This window comes from Rhopalosiphum maidis, chromosome 1 (assembly GCF_003676215.2).
Source record: "Rhopalosiphum maidis isolate BTI-1 chromosome 1, ASM367621v3, whole genome shotgun sequence".
Classification (NCBI taxonomy): Eukaryota; Metazoa; Arthropoda; class Insecta; order Hemiptera; family Aphididae; genus Rhopalosiphum; species Rhopalosiphum maidis.
This window is the reverse complement of record NC_040877.1, coordinates 29,874,998-29,892,706: the sequence shown is the minus strand read 5'-3', so window position 1 is coordinate 29,892,706 and position 17,709 is coordinate 29,874,998. Positions and strand designations below refer to the sequence as shown.

Below are 17,709 nucleotides of genomic sequence, written 5' to 3'. Positions count from 1 at the left end.
TTATTAACTAAATAACACTAAATACAAAAACAATTTTATTTTGACACATATGTTTTTTTTAAATATTTTTTTTAGTCACTTATTTTTACATCAAATCTTTTACAGTATTACATATAATCATACAACACTAACAACAAAATTAAAATAATATTGAATTCACAAATAAATATAAAATTCATTATTTATTACGTAATTAATATGTGTAACCAGGGAACAATCATATTATATTATGTAGTTTGAATCGTTTAAGGTGCCCTTTTAAAATTGTCTGTAAATATCAAACTTAATTGTATACATACCAGGCACCAGTAGCGTAGACAGGGGGACCAGGGGGCTACAGCCTCCCTCAAAATATTAAAAAAAATTAAAAATTATTTTAATTTTTAATGGTCTATAAAAATCGCAACAAAAAACTTAAATTGTATTTTATAAAAATTGATTAGACTATTATTTGTTGGTTTGATCTTGGTCTTTTATATAAGTTAATATTGGGGTCCCTATTGACCCATAAGTCCATAATCCCAACTTTCCAGATAGTTACTCCTTATCCTCACACTGAAATGTTGTTTAAAAGCTTATTTTATTTAAATATAACAAAAATAAATCATAAAAACATACTCGTACAGTTGTAACAACACTTAGGTAGTTCCCTATTATACAATAACATGTTTTTACTTAGTTAGATCATAATATCACTCATTTAATATAACGTAAGTCACTACATGATATTTATATATATATATTTACATTTACATATCAAATTAAATTAATTAATTTGATCATGTTTGTGGGGGGGATAAAATGTTTTTACATTGCATCTATAACCTCCTCCCCCTCAAAAAATATATCATAAGCATCTGCATCCCCATTCAGTGCAATAAATGTATGTACGCACTATGCATGTGACACTGGCCACACGAATACAAATAATCACAAAACAATCAATAATATGTAATTAATATTTATTTTTAAATTAGTAAATAAATGTAGTTAACCAATTAAAAAAAAAAATAAAAGGTCACGGAAAGGGGATACGACAACCAAATTCCCTCGTAAGTAAGCCACTGAATTTATATAATACATATAACTAAATATGACCCACCCACCTAATCCAATAACCAAGTTATTTTTAAATTATATAAGTTAATACTGTTTTTTTCAGTGTTGTCTTGAGTTAGTTTAATATTATTGATTATTTGTTAAGTAATAAATTGATTTTTTTGATGCTAACTTAACTAATAATTCAAGTTAGTTTTTTGCATTTATTTTTACTATCCAAATAGTCTAATGTACGAATATACATCTGGATACTGGAATACTGATCACTGAATGTCTGGATATGATTAGATTGTCCAGTAAATGGTAATGTAATAGATTATCATATTATAAGCACTTGTCATTTGAATTATAGATAATCAATAAAATGGTGATAATATTAGGTAAAATAAAAAAAACCCCTTGCATCACTTGAAGGTAGTAAAGCACCAATTTACAAAATACTAATCGAAACGTTTGTTGGTTATTAAATAATGTGTAAAAACTAATTTAATTTTTATAGTCGTTAAAGTTTTTAATAACTCTTATTGTTGAGATATTACCAGATTATTCGTTACTGATACAGCTTTACCTTGCAAACGTCATAGTCATAAATTAAAATATATTTATAGCTTTTAAAATACATAATATTATAATATACAGTAATAGCAAGTGCACAGCGAACCATATTATTGTATAGCACGTTTATAGAGTCGTTTCACACGTACATATGTCGTATTGGCTGCACTGATCAAAAAGATGATGGATTTTATGGCAACTAGTTAAGGTGGGGATAAAAGATAGAACCGATAGATGTGCGAAATGTTTTTTTTTTCATGGTTTCATTCTTCAAATAATTTGGCGATAAAATCTGCGAATTATTTTTCATATTATCATGTTGGACGTCAACGCGTTTAATTAAACCGATCTGAACAGTCTTCGATGACTAGGAATTGCGATCAGAGTGAATTACGTTGATTGTGGCATTTAAATGGAAATTTTCATGATGACACAAAAGCTTGTGATAATGGTAAGACGTTTCAAGTGAACTTGGGTCAATTACATCGTTTATATTTTATTATAATTACTAATTTGTAATATTGAGTGGGCTTCCCTCGACTAAACTGATGTTTTTTTTATCCATTTATAATTAACACTCAATTACGTTCCATTATCAAATGAGTTCGATTTTTACTATGGATGATGGATGAAGTATTATTTTATTGTTAAACAAAAATAAATGTTGATTTATAATTTTTTTTATGTATTTGTTTTATTTATTTATATTTGTATTTTCCTGTATAGGATGTCCTCTGCTAGAGTAAATAATTGTGTTTCCTAATAATGGACGAGAAGTTATTAAACGATTTACTTGAGTGTTCAGTATGCTTAGAACGCTTGGATACATCAAGCAAAGTGCTGTCTTGCCAGCATACATTTTGCAAAAAATGCCTGGATGAAATTGTAGCTACTCATAAAGAGCTTCGATGTCCAGAATGTCGAACACTTGTAGAATGTCGGGTGGACGAACTGCCACCTAATGTATTACTCATGAGGATATTGGAAGGTATGAAGAGTAAAAATGCGATAGTATCACCGCCTAAAAAACCTTCAGCTGTTGCATGTTCCGACCAAAGACCGCCAAAAACATCTAAACAAGTTAATATTTATTTTTTATTTTTCTTAACATTTAAGATAAGTCATATTATCTACAACAATAAATAACTGTATGATTTTTCTTATTATTTATTTATTTATTTATAAATCAATGGGTAAACACCCTTTTGATAAATATAATGGATATATAAGTGATAATTAATAATTTTACATAGAAATAAAAATATAGAATGATACATAATTAAATAATCATAAAAATGATATAATAATAATAAATTTATATTAAACATAGGATAGAATATAATACTAACATCTTATATTTATTATTGTAAATTTATTTGTTTAAATTATGATTAAAATAATGTGGGAACATATTGATATCTTAGATATACTTTATAAATAAACATTTCCATTCTTAAACTTTCTTGTAATTGAATTTTTATAACATATTCTTATCTTCTTTATTATATAGAAATTTTCTAAAACAAATCTAAAAAGCTTTCAAAACCACTGTTTATTTAATTTATTAAAAAAAAAAAAATTACCAGATAAAAATAAGCTTTTAAGAGTTGAAAAAATTCCAAAAAAATACTAATTACTAGGAAAGAAAAAAATTAATTTTTATTCTTGTATTATAATTTTATAAACTAAATTTAAAGGGTTAAAAATACTACATTTTTATTTGTGGACTTGTGTTACAAACATAAGCAAACATTTGGTGAAATTACTGGGGTGGGGGGGGGCTAAGTAATATATAAGATCTGTACTTAGCCTCACGATTTCCGTCTATGGTTACAAAATAAACATACTAAATGTAAATTCATTAGAAATATTAAGTTTTGTTAGTTAAATATAAGAGCAAGTAGATCTGTTATCAAATATAAGGATAAAAACTAAACAACACAATATAATAGTTTTACCTTTAAAATGTATGGTAGATCAGTTTAAAATTAACAAAACTAAATGGATTTATCTGTTTGTTGATTTTCTGTATTATGATTTTTAAGACCGGGATAACAAATACAGATAGGACATATTTTTGTATAAAGTTTTAAATTATAATTTTAGTTATCTTTTATTTTTACATTGTTTTTAATAATCTATAAAATTATATTTGGTTTTAAGGTGCCATATCAACGTAATATGTTTGCAAGAGCATTATATGATTATTCTTCCAAAGAACCTGGGTAAATATAAAAAAATATTAATTGTAAAATTATGAAACTATAAAATATAATCATAATTTAATTGTATACTTTAAAAAATAATTATGAATGATTAAAATATTAATATTTATTTTAGGGATTTAAGTTTTAAAAAAGGAGATATGATTATATTACGCCAAAAAGTTGATTCTAATTGGTATCAAGGAGAAGCTAATGGAGTAATTGGTATATTTCCTTTATCATATGTACAGGTTAGTTTAATTTAAATAACATATAAGATATAACTATTTTAAAATATAATTAAATTTGAATTTCATGAATTTTAATTCATTGTTTCTTGATGAAATTCTAAAGTGCTTAAGAAACCTTTATATTGTAATGCAATTATAATTTATTTAATGGTTTCAAATGAAATTTATGAAATTACTTAGTTGTTATCTTTAAAAACGTCTCATAATTATATAACATATAAAAAATATTGCATTAATTTTATGTTCAATAATCAATTAAATAACTATTGTACTACTTATTAATCTGTTTTAATGTATATTGTATAAAAGGTTCATTACAATATTTATATTCAACAGTAAATATATTTTTTTTTTTTTTACGTATAAATATATACTTAAATGTCAAGTTACCTCAATCAGTTCATTTTTATGAGAGTGAACAAAAAGTAATGAGGTGATGCTAATTTTCTTAAAATTAAAGGATTTTATGGAAAAAATCAAACATTCACAAATTAGGAAGTTTATTAGATAAAAGCACAATGTTAATACCAGTTAAGTTCAATTTTATTAAAATTGAAAAAATAGTTTTCAAAGAATTAAACTTCTTTCACTTTTGTACTCGAAAAAAATCTGACGATCGCTCCCAGATAGATAGATATATAAACAATGTAAACAGGCTTTGAGTAACGTGTATAAGAAACAAGACAGGAAAAGAATACAAATAAAAAAGATGGTACAAAGTTGTAAAAACTTTAATAGTCTTTAAAAACTAAAGAAGAATACTAACATTTTATTTGAATGGTGTTTTCTTTAGTCTTTAGCAATCCATGTTAAGCCACAGAACTTTTATAATCAGATTCTGGATTTATTTAATTTTATTTACCAAATATTTTGTCATTTATTTCATATTAGTGTGTTTAAATACGTCATTTTGAAAAGCTTAAACTAATTACGGAATCAATAAAATTTTCATATAGACATCTACCATAATATATAATATGTAATACACTTAATGTTGATCAATTTATTATAACTTAATAATATGCATTTATTTGTTTGTTGATATTTAGGTGTTTCCAACATCACTTCCTAGTCATATACCACAATGTAAAGCATTGTATGATTTTAAAATGAACAAAGAGGATGATGAAGGATGCTTATCATTTTCAAAAGTAATTTTTAGTAATTAATTAATATAATGATTAGATTGTATATATTCAATATGCATTTATATTTAGAATATATATCCTGATACTTAAGATTTAAAATATTTAACAATAATAATAAAGGTTCTTTAATGCTTTAACCCTTAACTATATGCGCTGGTACACTTAGACTTTGTACATCAAACTTTCCATTTATCCTGTTTTATTTTGGTTCATTATTGTTTTTAATTATTTTCCTAATCTAGCCTTTCTTTATGATACATATAATAAATAATTGTTAAAAATCTATTTCTGTCGTCTTTCAATCTTTGTAGTTGCATAAACAAGCTCCATATTAAATTTGTGTTGGTGAATGAATTCCGTCACGCATGTAATAATTTTTTATAACTTATAACGTTCAAATTAAAATATATTTTTCTTTTATTATAATCAAGTTAAAATAAAATTAAGTAGCATTTTGTTCTTTTATAAGTAAATAAAGGTAATTATTAATACAACTCTATATTGATTTTATAAAAACTAAATTTGTGTATAAAATGCATCACACGTGTAATTATTGAAAAAATAATACCTAGCAAACTTATTTAAGGAATTAATTATTATACTGTATTATTACATGAAAATATTAACGAAATACGTTTGTTTATTAGGGTGATATAATCACAGTTTTAAGACGCATTGATCAAAATTGGGCTGAAGGAAAAATTTCCAATCGCATTGGTATATTTCCTTTATCTTTTGTTGACTTGAATCAAATAGCACGTGCATTAATGAAACTGTCAGTTAGGTAAGTATTTTCTTAATGTGTAATTAGGTAAATTATTATTATTATTTTTTTTTTAGTTCACAACCTACCCAAAGTAGAATGGCTCCTCCTACTCCCGAAGAAGCTGCTCCTTTATTGCCAATTGAACTATCAGCTGCTTGTCAATCAACAAATACCAAACATAATACAACTGATGAAGCAAAACATGTACTAGATAATACAAAAGTTACCAATGAGAATACTTCATCATCATCTTCTTCTACAACTACTACATCTCCAAATACTACTTCTCCATCTGATACCACATCTAGCTCTCCTAGCCGGTCACCTTCACATGCTCCTTTTGTTGATAATTCAATAAATCGTTCTTTACCATCATCAAATCCAGACCCCCCTAAACGACATAGTTTTACAAATGGGGTTGGGCCTGTTTCATCAAGCCCTCATTCATCGGAAAACAAACGGTTAGTTTTAAAATTGCAAATTATTTTTTACAATACAGATTCATTAGCTATATAACTATTTTATTATATAAAAACTATAATGTACTATTTTGTCTATTAATTGTATTAGTACTTTCTTTATATTCTTAGTAATGATTAATATTTGAAAAATTAACAAATAATAACAATTAAAATATATCCTGAGATATTATAAAAATATAAGATTATATTTAACTTGGAGAATGCTTAGTAATTTATTTACTCATGATTTAAATCAATTAGAGTTACTTCTAGTATTCATCATTAGAATTTCAAAACAAATTATTAATTGCATTGTTATAAGATTGAGAAACAATAAACTTGTTTAAATAAATTACTTATAAGTATTATCTATAATATTTTTATTGTGTTTGATAAGTTTTTAATTTTTTAATTTATTATTACTTACTATAAGATAATCTTATATATTTAAATTATTTATTTATCTGACTGATTTAATAAGTATAACAAAGTAAAGTATACTCCATAGTACGATTAATTTTGCTAAAGGTTATATTCAAAATAAATTAATCATAATAATAAACCTTATACATTTTATGTGTATTTATAGAGTATTTTAAACATTAAACTAATGTATGTATTTGTGTTTTAGATATTCGGCTGAGATTTTATCACAAGACGATATTGCTATATTTTCCAGTCCAAATACCAGTTTAGAAGTTCAATCCAGTCAGGTAACTAAGTAGCATTTAAACATAATTTATTAGTTGATAATAGATTTTCTGCTTTACTTAAAACGAAATAATTAAAAAATAAAAAAAAATTTCTTTCAAAATTGAATAAAAAATATTTTTTTTGGTGGAGTGATAAAAAATAGTGAATGGTTTGTATGGGTAGGCAATTTTTATTATTGTTGCACAATATTTTATTTAATTCTGTTAATATTCTACATGTCTTTATTGTTGTTTATTTAAACATGATTTGAATTTGGATTAGGTTTAGAGGCATACCCGTAGGGGTTCAGGTTTGGACCCCTCCCATTGATTAACAAAATTTAAAATTCTCAAGGTGCAAACCACTGATTGTACTGACTGTTTAAGTTACGATTATTCTATTATGATCAGTATTAAAATAACCTTTTAGTATTGTCAAATTGTTGTTATTATTATTAAAACTTGGTCATTTCTGGTAAGGTGGATTGATAACATTATTACAAGACAGAATGTTGACTTTTGAAATAGGGTATTTAAAATGAAAAATAATGATCACTCCACTAACAATTTTATTTATTGTAAAATATTAATAGTAGCCAGTAGGGATTTGAAACTTGTTGTATATTATTATTTTCTTTGTAAAATAAAATTTTGAAAATTACTTTACTATTTTAAACTATTTATTTAATGTAAATCTATTTATAGTAAATAAACTTCCTCATATTTAATTTATAAATATAAGCTACACTTAACTTTTTTGTTATCTAAATTAAATTTTTTGTTATTATTATTATTAATATAATAGTCAAAAATGAAGCCTCAGTTAAAAAAATATATTTTATAATCCATTAAAATCATTGTATATTTATCATTGCTAAAATTATTTGTATAATGTATTTAACTAATATTTATGTATGTGTTTGTAGCCAATGAATGGAGTAAGGGATTCTAAACTTCATCGTCATGGAAGTCTTAGAAGTCATTCTAAACCAATAATTACCCAGAATGTAAGGTCTAAAATACCTATTCAACTGCCAGCTAAGTAAGTTTTTATATTAATTAAATTAATTATAGTTAATAATGAATTGTCAATGGTAACAGTTGAATAACATATTTCAATATTTATTTATTCTAAACCTTAAGTTTAATTAGTTTAATTCATGTTAAGTTTCTAGAATTAAAAATTTTTAATTTAATTATTATTAGCCATATAGTTGTTTATAAACTATAAAGAAAAATATAGAGAAAAATATGTATCCTGTTACGAAAACTGATAACAATTTGTATTGTTTTTTTATACTTATATCAAATTTTAATCGGCCTACTGTAGTTGGCATCCATGTTTAAAATTATGCTCTACTAGTTAGATCCTAGAAAAATAAACATTTTCCTTTCCATTTTAATTTAAGACCATGTAAATTAACTAGTTAGAGGTATGTTTGAAAATGTTTTTTTTCTAATTCATATAATAAGATAAAATATAAAATTTAATGTAGGTAATAAATAATTAGGGGGGGATGAGCTCTCCTTTCTGAGATAGTTAGATTTCCCTGAAAATGATGTCATCCATAGTCAGATTTAAATCAATAATAGTGTGCATCAGAACTGTTGCCTTGCACTCCATCCTAGTTCTCTGTTATATACTTTTCAACAAAACTTATTATTATGATTCAAACTTGTAATCTTAACATATTTTTTTTTAGACACGTCTCATTATATCCTTATAAACCTCAAAAAGCTGATGAACTTGAATTAAAACGTGGTCAGTTATACATGGTTACCGAATGCTGTAAAGATGGCTGGTATAAAGGAACATCATTAAAAACTAATTGTTCTGGTGTATTTCCTGGAAACTATGTAACACCTGCAAAGTAAAATACAAAATAAATTATTTTTTTTTTATAAAAAAAAATATTAATATAACTATTGATCAATTATTTTAGAATATCTGTTCGTTTACTTGGAAAATCTAGCAATAATCCATCTTCAGTTCAAGAACAAAAAGATGATCATTCGTCATTTAATGGTCAATTAAATGGTAAGATTATTTCTGTTTATTACTTGTACCTTAATTTATTTTATTTTAGATTCTAAGCGAGTAATGAATGTTTTTTTTTTTGTATACTTACACGATAATTAATTTAAAAATGATTCAATTTTCTACTCAGAGGATGGTTTTAAAATCCCAAGTATTTTTTAAAATAACTATTTTAAGCAAATAGTGGTTTTGACAAAACTGATTTTATTTTTTTGGTGTAACATAAAAGCTGATAATCATAGATACTTAAAATTTTTACTCAGCGTTTATTTGATAATTTTCAAAATATTTCAAATGTTTTTAAGCTATTTATTGATAATTGAGGTTTTTTATTTTTTCCTTTGCTTTCTATAAATATAAATAAAAATATATTGTTCACTTGGTCAAAAAACTTGAAAATTTAATATAAAATTCCACACAAGTTGTACTTATAGATTATTAAAAATATTAACTATAATACAAAAATTCAATTTTATTTTTATAATCATTTGAAGTTCAAATTATGTCAAAATTAAGAAATTGTATAGAAAAATTTAATTTTTGTAGTTCAAAAAACATTATTAATGGGAACATAAAACTTATAATAAATAGTAATAATATATATATAATAATTGTTATAATAATTGTTATATATACAGGTTGTCCTGTGAGGATTTACCCATTGCGATATTTCTATCAATTATGGAAATATATAAGTTCATTTTTCTGAAAATATTGATGTTTCAACATTTTAATTTCATTATTCTCCTGATTTTTAATATTTTTTCTAGTTTCGAAAAAAACTGCAAATAGTGGTATCAATGTATTAAACATGTGGCCCGCGTGGTCGTACGGCCAACGAACACTTTCAGTGTAATTCACAGTTTTTTTCGAAATAAGTAAAAATATTAAAAACCAGAAGATTAATGACATTAAAATGTTGAAAAGTCAATATTTTCAAAAAAAAAATAACTACCAAGTGAGTATTTTCAATTTTTTTGAAAATACTTAAATAAAAAGATATATTTTTAACTTTTTTACCTAAACATTAAAATAAATTAAAACATGAAGTATTTGTAGTTCTTGTCCCTGTGAAACTTGTTAAAAAATCAAAATTATAATATCTCCATTATTTCAGGAGATATCCCAATGGGTAAATCTCATGGGACACCCTGTATATAAGTTATAGTTCAATATTTTTTAATAATATTTTGACATACATTTACCACAATGTCAATTAAAATAGTCTTCTTCGTGATCTTCTATGTTAAGCACACTTATAGAAGGCACTTTCAAATCTCTGTTATTACGCAAATTTTTATTTTTTATAGCATTCTTTATTTCTATAAGCATTCTGTTATAATATATTAAGTTTTATTGTTATTATTATCACTAAATATTAAGATAACACTATTATTGTATATAGTGAATTTTGTGTAAATTTATAACTATAATTATCATGTTAAAAACATTAAATTATGTATAAAATCTGTTGATATAAAATATAAATAGCCTAAGACTAGAAATTTATTATTATTAATAAAAAAATACTTTTTTCAAATGTGCAAAAATTAATCCAACCTATTGTATTACTAATAGCAAAATAAATTACTTTGCTTAATAGCAATATTAAAAACATAACATGAAATTTATTTAGAATTATAGATTGATAAACTATCATTGATCATCTATCTTTAATGTATAATGATATATTATTGAGTTTGAATTTAACACATCCATTAAAGTTATCTACTCTACAACTACTGTACAGCAGAGCAGTTTTGACTTGTTCATCTTCTTATATAATTTATAATACGTAGATGATACCTTTGATCTTTATTAACTTAGAAAAATGCAACAAAATTCATGAAAAAATTATCAAGTTCAATATAAATAAATCATTATTTACTAATTAAAGCAAGATAATGATATAAGCTGTGATAATTTTTATTTTCTTAGAAATATAAATAATTGTTAAAAAAAAAAAATTATAATAATTTTAATAATTAGTGTTTTATTCATAATATATGCAATTATAATTACTAATTAATACTAATATTAGTACTGGATAAAAAAATATCAATAGTATTCATACGCAAAACAAATTACATTTTACAATAAATTTATATTTTTTACAGAGTTGTAGACTAAATGATTGTTTATCATCAGTATATTCTTTTTATCTTACCACTAAGAAATATTAATTGTTTACTATTTGTATATAATATTTATATTTATTGTTTATATAGATTGTAGTTTTCAAAGTGATATAGATGAAAATTTACCTTTATATCCACCACCTGAACTACCACCACGTAGCAATAGTCCTTCTGTACATAGTCGTGTATCAAGTTGGTTGTCTGAAATGCCATCAACATCTTCACGTGTTCGATCAGCACCTACGCACAACATAAAATCTATTTGTTGTAATACAGGTATTAATCCATTTAAATTTTGGTACTAACCTAAATGTTTATTAAAAAATAATATGTTAAAATGTTTAATATTTATTCTTCTATTATAGTTTTGCCTAATTCAATTAAGCCTATAGCAGCATCAACTGACAAAGATTCAACAACTACAGGTGTGGTTAATACTGTTGCTGGTGCTGCTGCTCCTCCTACTGCATCACCATCACATTCCTTGAGTCCAGAAAATGTAATTATATTAATAAAAAGGTTATTTACTTACAATAGAGTTAAAAAAATATAAATATATTTATTATTTCAGTTAGCTCAAAAACGTGGAAGGAAAAAATGCTTTCTTACAAATTCGGTGATGCGTAGTTTTTCTAATATAAAAATTAGAAAATCACCTCCTCCTGTATATTCAATGGATAATCCAGTATTTGATGATAATACTTCTAACAACACTGTTATTGCACCATCTCAACCAGTTCACACTAGGTAAGTAGATAATGATAGTTAAGAGTATTTTTGTGTTTGGTTGTCAATTACGCTTTATTTTTGTTTCATGTAGCAATAATTTATTTGTGTTTTTTTTTTCATTTTTATTGCTTTTGCACGATTTATTAAAGATCCGATTCTTGTCCATCAAAATTACTAAATGTAGATGCCATACAAAGGGTTCCTGAGCAACTTCCATTAAAAGTCAGAGGAAACCATAATTTTAAAAGGTGAGAAAACAAAAAAAAAAAAAAACAGTAGCTTATATTTATATAAATTAAAAGTACTATATAAATTTTAAATAGCCTTGGTATTAAGATGATATTAACCAATATGTGTTGTCTCCATCTTACTAACGTACATCATTCTAAATTTATGTTCAGCAGAATCCATTTTATGTTGTTAGCTTTAATATTGGAGTTAATTTACTTATTATCAAACTTAAAGTGAGAATATTATTTAAGGCACCTCATAATATGCTTTTATTAATATTATAATTTTAAAACGATATCAATAAAAGCTAATGAGATTCCCTAGATTAGTGGTTCTTAACAGAAGCGGTATCGCCCCCTTGGGGGCATTTTGGTCTCTTCGATGGGGGGGGGGTGAGCTTTTTCAAACTCAGAGATTAAAAATAATATTTTTGTGTAGTAATGTAAAATAGTTTTGTTTAGAGGAGTAAACTATAATCATTACTATCTTCTTAAAATAAGAGTTATTCTTTAATTTAGTATAGTGATGAATAAATATAGGAAGAAAATTTGATTTTGCACGAGGGGCCCCGTTAGCAGTTAGTTATTACAATAAAGGGGCGCTGAACCAAAAAAGATTAAGAACCACTGTCCTATATAATATTCTTAACTTAAGGAGGACGCAATACCTGCATGTGTTGTCCATGATATGGTTTAAGGATACTAATAAGATAAATTATATTTGTTCAAATTCTCAATAGTTTTCTATACAATTTACATAAAATAAAATGAAATAAATTAGAAGTCCTTTGACATTTTTTTTTTTTTTTATGAATGTATGCGCTTTAAAATTTGCATGTACTTAGTATATTATTTAATTAAAAATATTAAACTTAATAAAGATGTATTTGTTTTGCTTTTCAAAAAATACTAAATGTTGTGTAAATAAAAACTTATTGACCTAGAAAATATTGTATTGTCCATAAAGAATATTTTTATTTTTTATTTTGCAGCACCTTCAAAAAAAATCTGGTTTATTTAATGTCTTATGTTTATAGTTTTTGTGGTTTTCCGAGATTACTGGGTACTAACCAATAAACAATTATTTTTATTTATATAATATGAATTTATTATATTTGAAATTTTTTTATAAAAAATATTGAAAAGTTGGATAAAAGGTTAGGTTAAAATTATGTTTAAATACTTAAAAATACTGAGAGTAGGTTATAGCATTCAAATTGCCAATAATATGTATTAAAAAAATCTGGAATATTGGGGGGGGGGGGTAATAAATTAATGGAAGCTCTTAAGCTCACAACATAATAATTTTTTAATTTTTATTCTATACACTATTTATATTTAGTGACAAAAAAATAAAGTAAAGATATCCTAATTTTATGTGGAGAATTTTAAGGGTAGTTTGTTATAGTGTAGTGCTCAAATTAATTGACTAATATGTACAGTTTTTATAATTTTATCTTATTTTTTCTAATTTAAATAATTAATTTTAGTGAACAGCAGCCAAATGGATCATCAGTTTTAATACATCATCGTAAATCACATAGTTTAGATACAAATAATGGTATATCAGTAGACATTAAGCCACAAGATCGAAAACTTAAACAAAATTCACGTACTCAGCAAAATATGTAAGTTAAATATGAAGTAATATTGTATAATAAATATAATAATGAATAAAGGGTTCAGACTTACATGTACAAATTAGACATTTATTATCATGGACAGACTGGTTTATGGGATACTAAAATTAGAAGTTCAAGTAGTTCTGTATTGGGACTTAAAAAATAGTATCAATAAGGTCAAATGGTTTGATTAATCTAACATCAAATCTATTAGTCAATGCCTTCTCTCTTCTCTTACTACTGAATAAATATCTAAACTTAAAGTAAGACTAACAATTGTTTATCAGTTATCATTATAGTCTATGACCAACATTTTTCAATCCACCACTGTTTATTATAGAGACATATATACATATTAATTTATATTAATACATTTTTAATACAATAATTAAATATAACTAATTGTTTTAAATAATTCTATTAATTCTTGATATCTAAAATAAGTGTACATTTTTCTTCATTAAGAAATTTTTATCAAAATCATTTTTTAGTGTTAATATTATGACATGTATTAAGGTATTACAAATTTTATTTTTAGGTGCAGATGTATTGTTGCATATCCACCAAATAGTGAGTATGAATTAGAACTCCGTGTAGGAGATATTTTATATGTGCATAAGATTAGGCAAGATGGGTGGTATAGAGGAACATTATTGAGAACTGGAAAAAGTGGTTTGTTTCCATCAAGTTTTGTTGAGAAAATTTAATAATATTTTCTACCTAAAATATAGTAAATAATTTTATTTAGGAACGTTAGTCATTGTTAATTTAATTTAACTTAACTATTAGGGTATCTAGTTATTTATTGGTATAATAATAAATATATATCTCATTTAATGTATATACCAAAATTGTATCAATGATGTAGAAACATGTAGACTCTTAAATATTTAATTTAATTTGTGTAATAATTTGTGACTGTTTTGGTTAAGTGTATTTTTATTTATATTAAAAACTCAATAAATTTAACCATATTCATTAATTAAAAGTTTAAACATTTTGTATTTAATGTGATATTATATATTTTAGAAATAGGAGTCAACTATATTAGTTATAGATTTTATTTTTTATTTTAATAGAAATCAATACAATTTTCAGATTTCTTATTTGTATAATTTAAAATTTATCTTAATATAATTCAAAGACGAATTATATTTTATTTATTTATTATTAGGAATATAAAAACACCTATAATTACAGAATATCCAAAATATTGTTAATTTGTTATAAAGCTGTGTTTTTGTAGGTATACTGTAAATTGTAACTAAGATTTTTTTAAACAAAAGTCTTAAATGTTTATTTAATGAAGGTTAACAGATAATTTTTATTTAGTTTTATTTAAGATCCAAGACTTAACAGATATATTGAAGAAAAAAATAATATAATTATGTTGTATTAACAATATAATATAATGTATATATTGATAAATCTGATGCCAACAAATTAAACACATTTAAATACAATGGGCCATATGTTATAACTTTGTTTGCATTTTTCATAAGAATTTAAACATATTTAATAATATCATATAATTTAATGATGCTAGGTTAGAACTACGCATTAGTCTTGGATAATACTTAACCAAAGTATTAGGTATCTGTTGAGTTTTTTTGTAAAATGCTAAGAAAACAAATGAAGTGACCAAGCCTATCTAATCAAGCAATTTAATAACTTAGTTTGATTAGATTTTCATTTTTACTGTGATAACTAAATTCTATTTAAAATAAAATAGGATTTAGTTGTTTCGAATGGTTGTTTTTATATTATTCAATTACCTAAATAAAGTGATAAATGATCAATGTTTTTTAATTTAATTGCATGTTTTCTTTTTATCTTATATTCAATGGTTTTATTGAATATGTAAAATCAACTTATTTGTAGCTACTTTTCTTGTGATATTTACACTGACTTTTACTATTTTTTTTATAAATGTAATTATAAATATTAACAACATATGTTTTGTTATAAATTTTATTTATCATGTAATTTTATTAACTGCAATTTTAATCATTAATATTTAATATATACCTATAACTATTTGGAGTAATTTCAAAATCAAATATAATATTACAATACTAAAACTAATATCATCAATATTTTAAACTCAAAGAAACCTATTTAATTGTGAAATAAAATACAATATTATTGTATTTAAATCTTTTTAAAAATAATACGAATATCTTAATTATTTTGATTTTAATAAAATAATTGTTGTGCCAGGGTTGTTGCTGAATTATTTACCATTAGAATTACTTATTTTTTTTTTTCTATGAACAATTTCATAGTGTATAGATATTTTGGCAAAGCAATAAAAAATAATATTAAATAATTAATTAAGTGGTATTGAAACAAATCTATTATTTCCTATTTAATTTGTATTCAATTGTTATCCTTTATAAATGCCTTACTATTTTATTGATTAGCAACAGCCCCGGTTTTATTTAATTTATTAAAAAAAAATGTTTTGGAATGCTTTCAATGATATACTTCTATTATTAATATTGTTTGTGAAGCAATAATAATCAACAAATTGCTACATTGTTCAATTTTGTAGTTGCAGAATATTTAGTTATATAAGATTTAAAAAACTAGTGTGATAGACAATTAATATAATTTAAGACTTAAATCTTATTTCTTTAAACAACATGGCTTATAATTTATATTCAATTAATTAAATATAATATAAAGGTTTGTGATTTATGATGTTTAATAGTTTATTATAACTACAATTATATATTAATAAAATATTTTGATCAAAATTATTATGTATTTCAATATGTACAAATTAATTTAAGAACTGTTTATTTTTCCTTCCTCAACACAATTTCCAACTTTTTTTTCTAATTTGTTATTTATTTATTTTTATGTTTTGATGTAATACAGAAAGTCTCTTTGTATTGTTTTTGTAATTTATTCTGTACCTATCTTTATTTATTCATTATTATTATAAATATTTAAATTATTAGTTTAGTATTATATTGAGGTTTACCTAGAAACCATTTTCACATAGTACATAGGATAAATTCACTAGTTTTTGTTTTTTTAGTTAAACACTGCCATATCAAAAATCAAAAACTAAAAATAAAATCTTTCAGCTGGTTGTAATTATTTATTAAAATAAGTTATTATATTTTTCCTTATTGATTTAATATTTTTTGCTGATAACTCTAGTACCTATATAAAAAAAATTTAACAGTTTAGTTAACTTTTATTAAACCAGTCGAGCTTTTTAAATAGAAAAATAGAAAACAACTTTAATACTATTTTTGTTATTAATTTTTAATAGTACTTAACTATGTACCTTTAATTTTCCATTGTCAAACTAAACATAATTTAATTTAGTAGTGAAAAAATGTGTGGATGCTAAGTATATCACCCTTTATATAGATACACCAAAATATATTCATCAGTTAATTCAAATTTTTTAATAAAAGTCATATTATTATACTTATTCAAATAATAAGACTTATGAAAAAATAGCTTGAATCCCTCCTAATTAATAATCAAACTGTACTTATGAACATAGGTTAATATGTAAAAAAAAATGTAAATCAGGTGATCGATCTAGACTTGGCACTTGTTACACAGGTTAAATGAAATTTATTCTGTGCTATCTATTTGCTAGTGTGTCGGCCATCAAAAACACTTCACTTGTTTACTTGTTTGTGAATTAGCAACTAGCCATTGTAAATTTTACACCACCCGGCTATGCAAAAAGCCAAAAAAAAACAAAAACGACAGCCCGAAGGTGATGTGAGTTTAGGCAGCTGCGTCAAACTCCGAAATTTCTGATAAATTAAAAATGTTTTAAAGTTT

The 17,709-nt window shown here is 23.8% G+C and overlaps 1 protein-coding gene across 2 annotated transcripts; it reads left to right on the top strand.

Annotated features, from left to right (window-relative positions):
- Window positions 1-1,852: 1,852 nt before the first annotated feature.
- LOC113560931 (E3 ubiquitin-protein ligase SH3RF3) lies at window positions 1,853-14,819 on the top strand. Of its 2 annotated transcripts, XM_026967064.1 has the most exons (17): window positions 1,853-2,065; window positions 2,341-2,694; window positions 3,778-3,839; window positions 3,955-4,069; window positions 5,119-5,220; window positions 5,865-6,001; window positions 6,058-6,444; window positions 7,076-7,157; window positions 8,063-8,178; window positions 8,840-9,007; window positions 9,080-9,174; window positions 11,403-11,588; window positions 11,678-11,811; window positions 11,884-12,059; window positions 12,191-12,289; window positions 13,762-13,899; window positions 14,432-14,819. In XM_026967064.1, exons 2-17 carry the CDS (start codon window positions 2,380-2,382, stop codon window positions 14,598-14,600), a joined length of 2,481 nt encoding a protein of 826 aa, XP_026822865.1. In that variant the 5' UTR covers window positions 1,853-2,065; window positions 2,341-2,379; the 3' UTR covers window positions 14,601-14,819. The 2 variants fall into 2 exon arrangements, with proteins under 2 accessions (XP_026822865.1, XP_026822866.1); XM_026967065.1 differs by lacking the exon at window positions 12,191-12,289.
- Window positions 14,820-17,709: the final 2,890 nt, after the last annotated feature.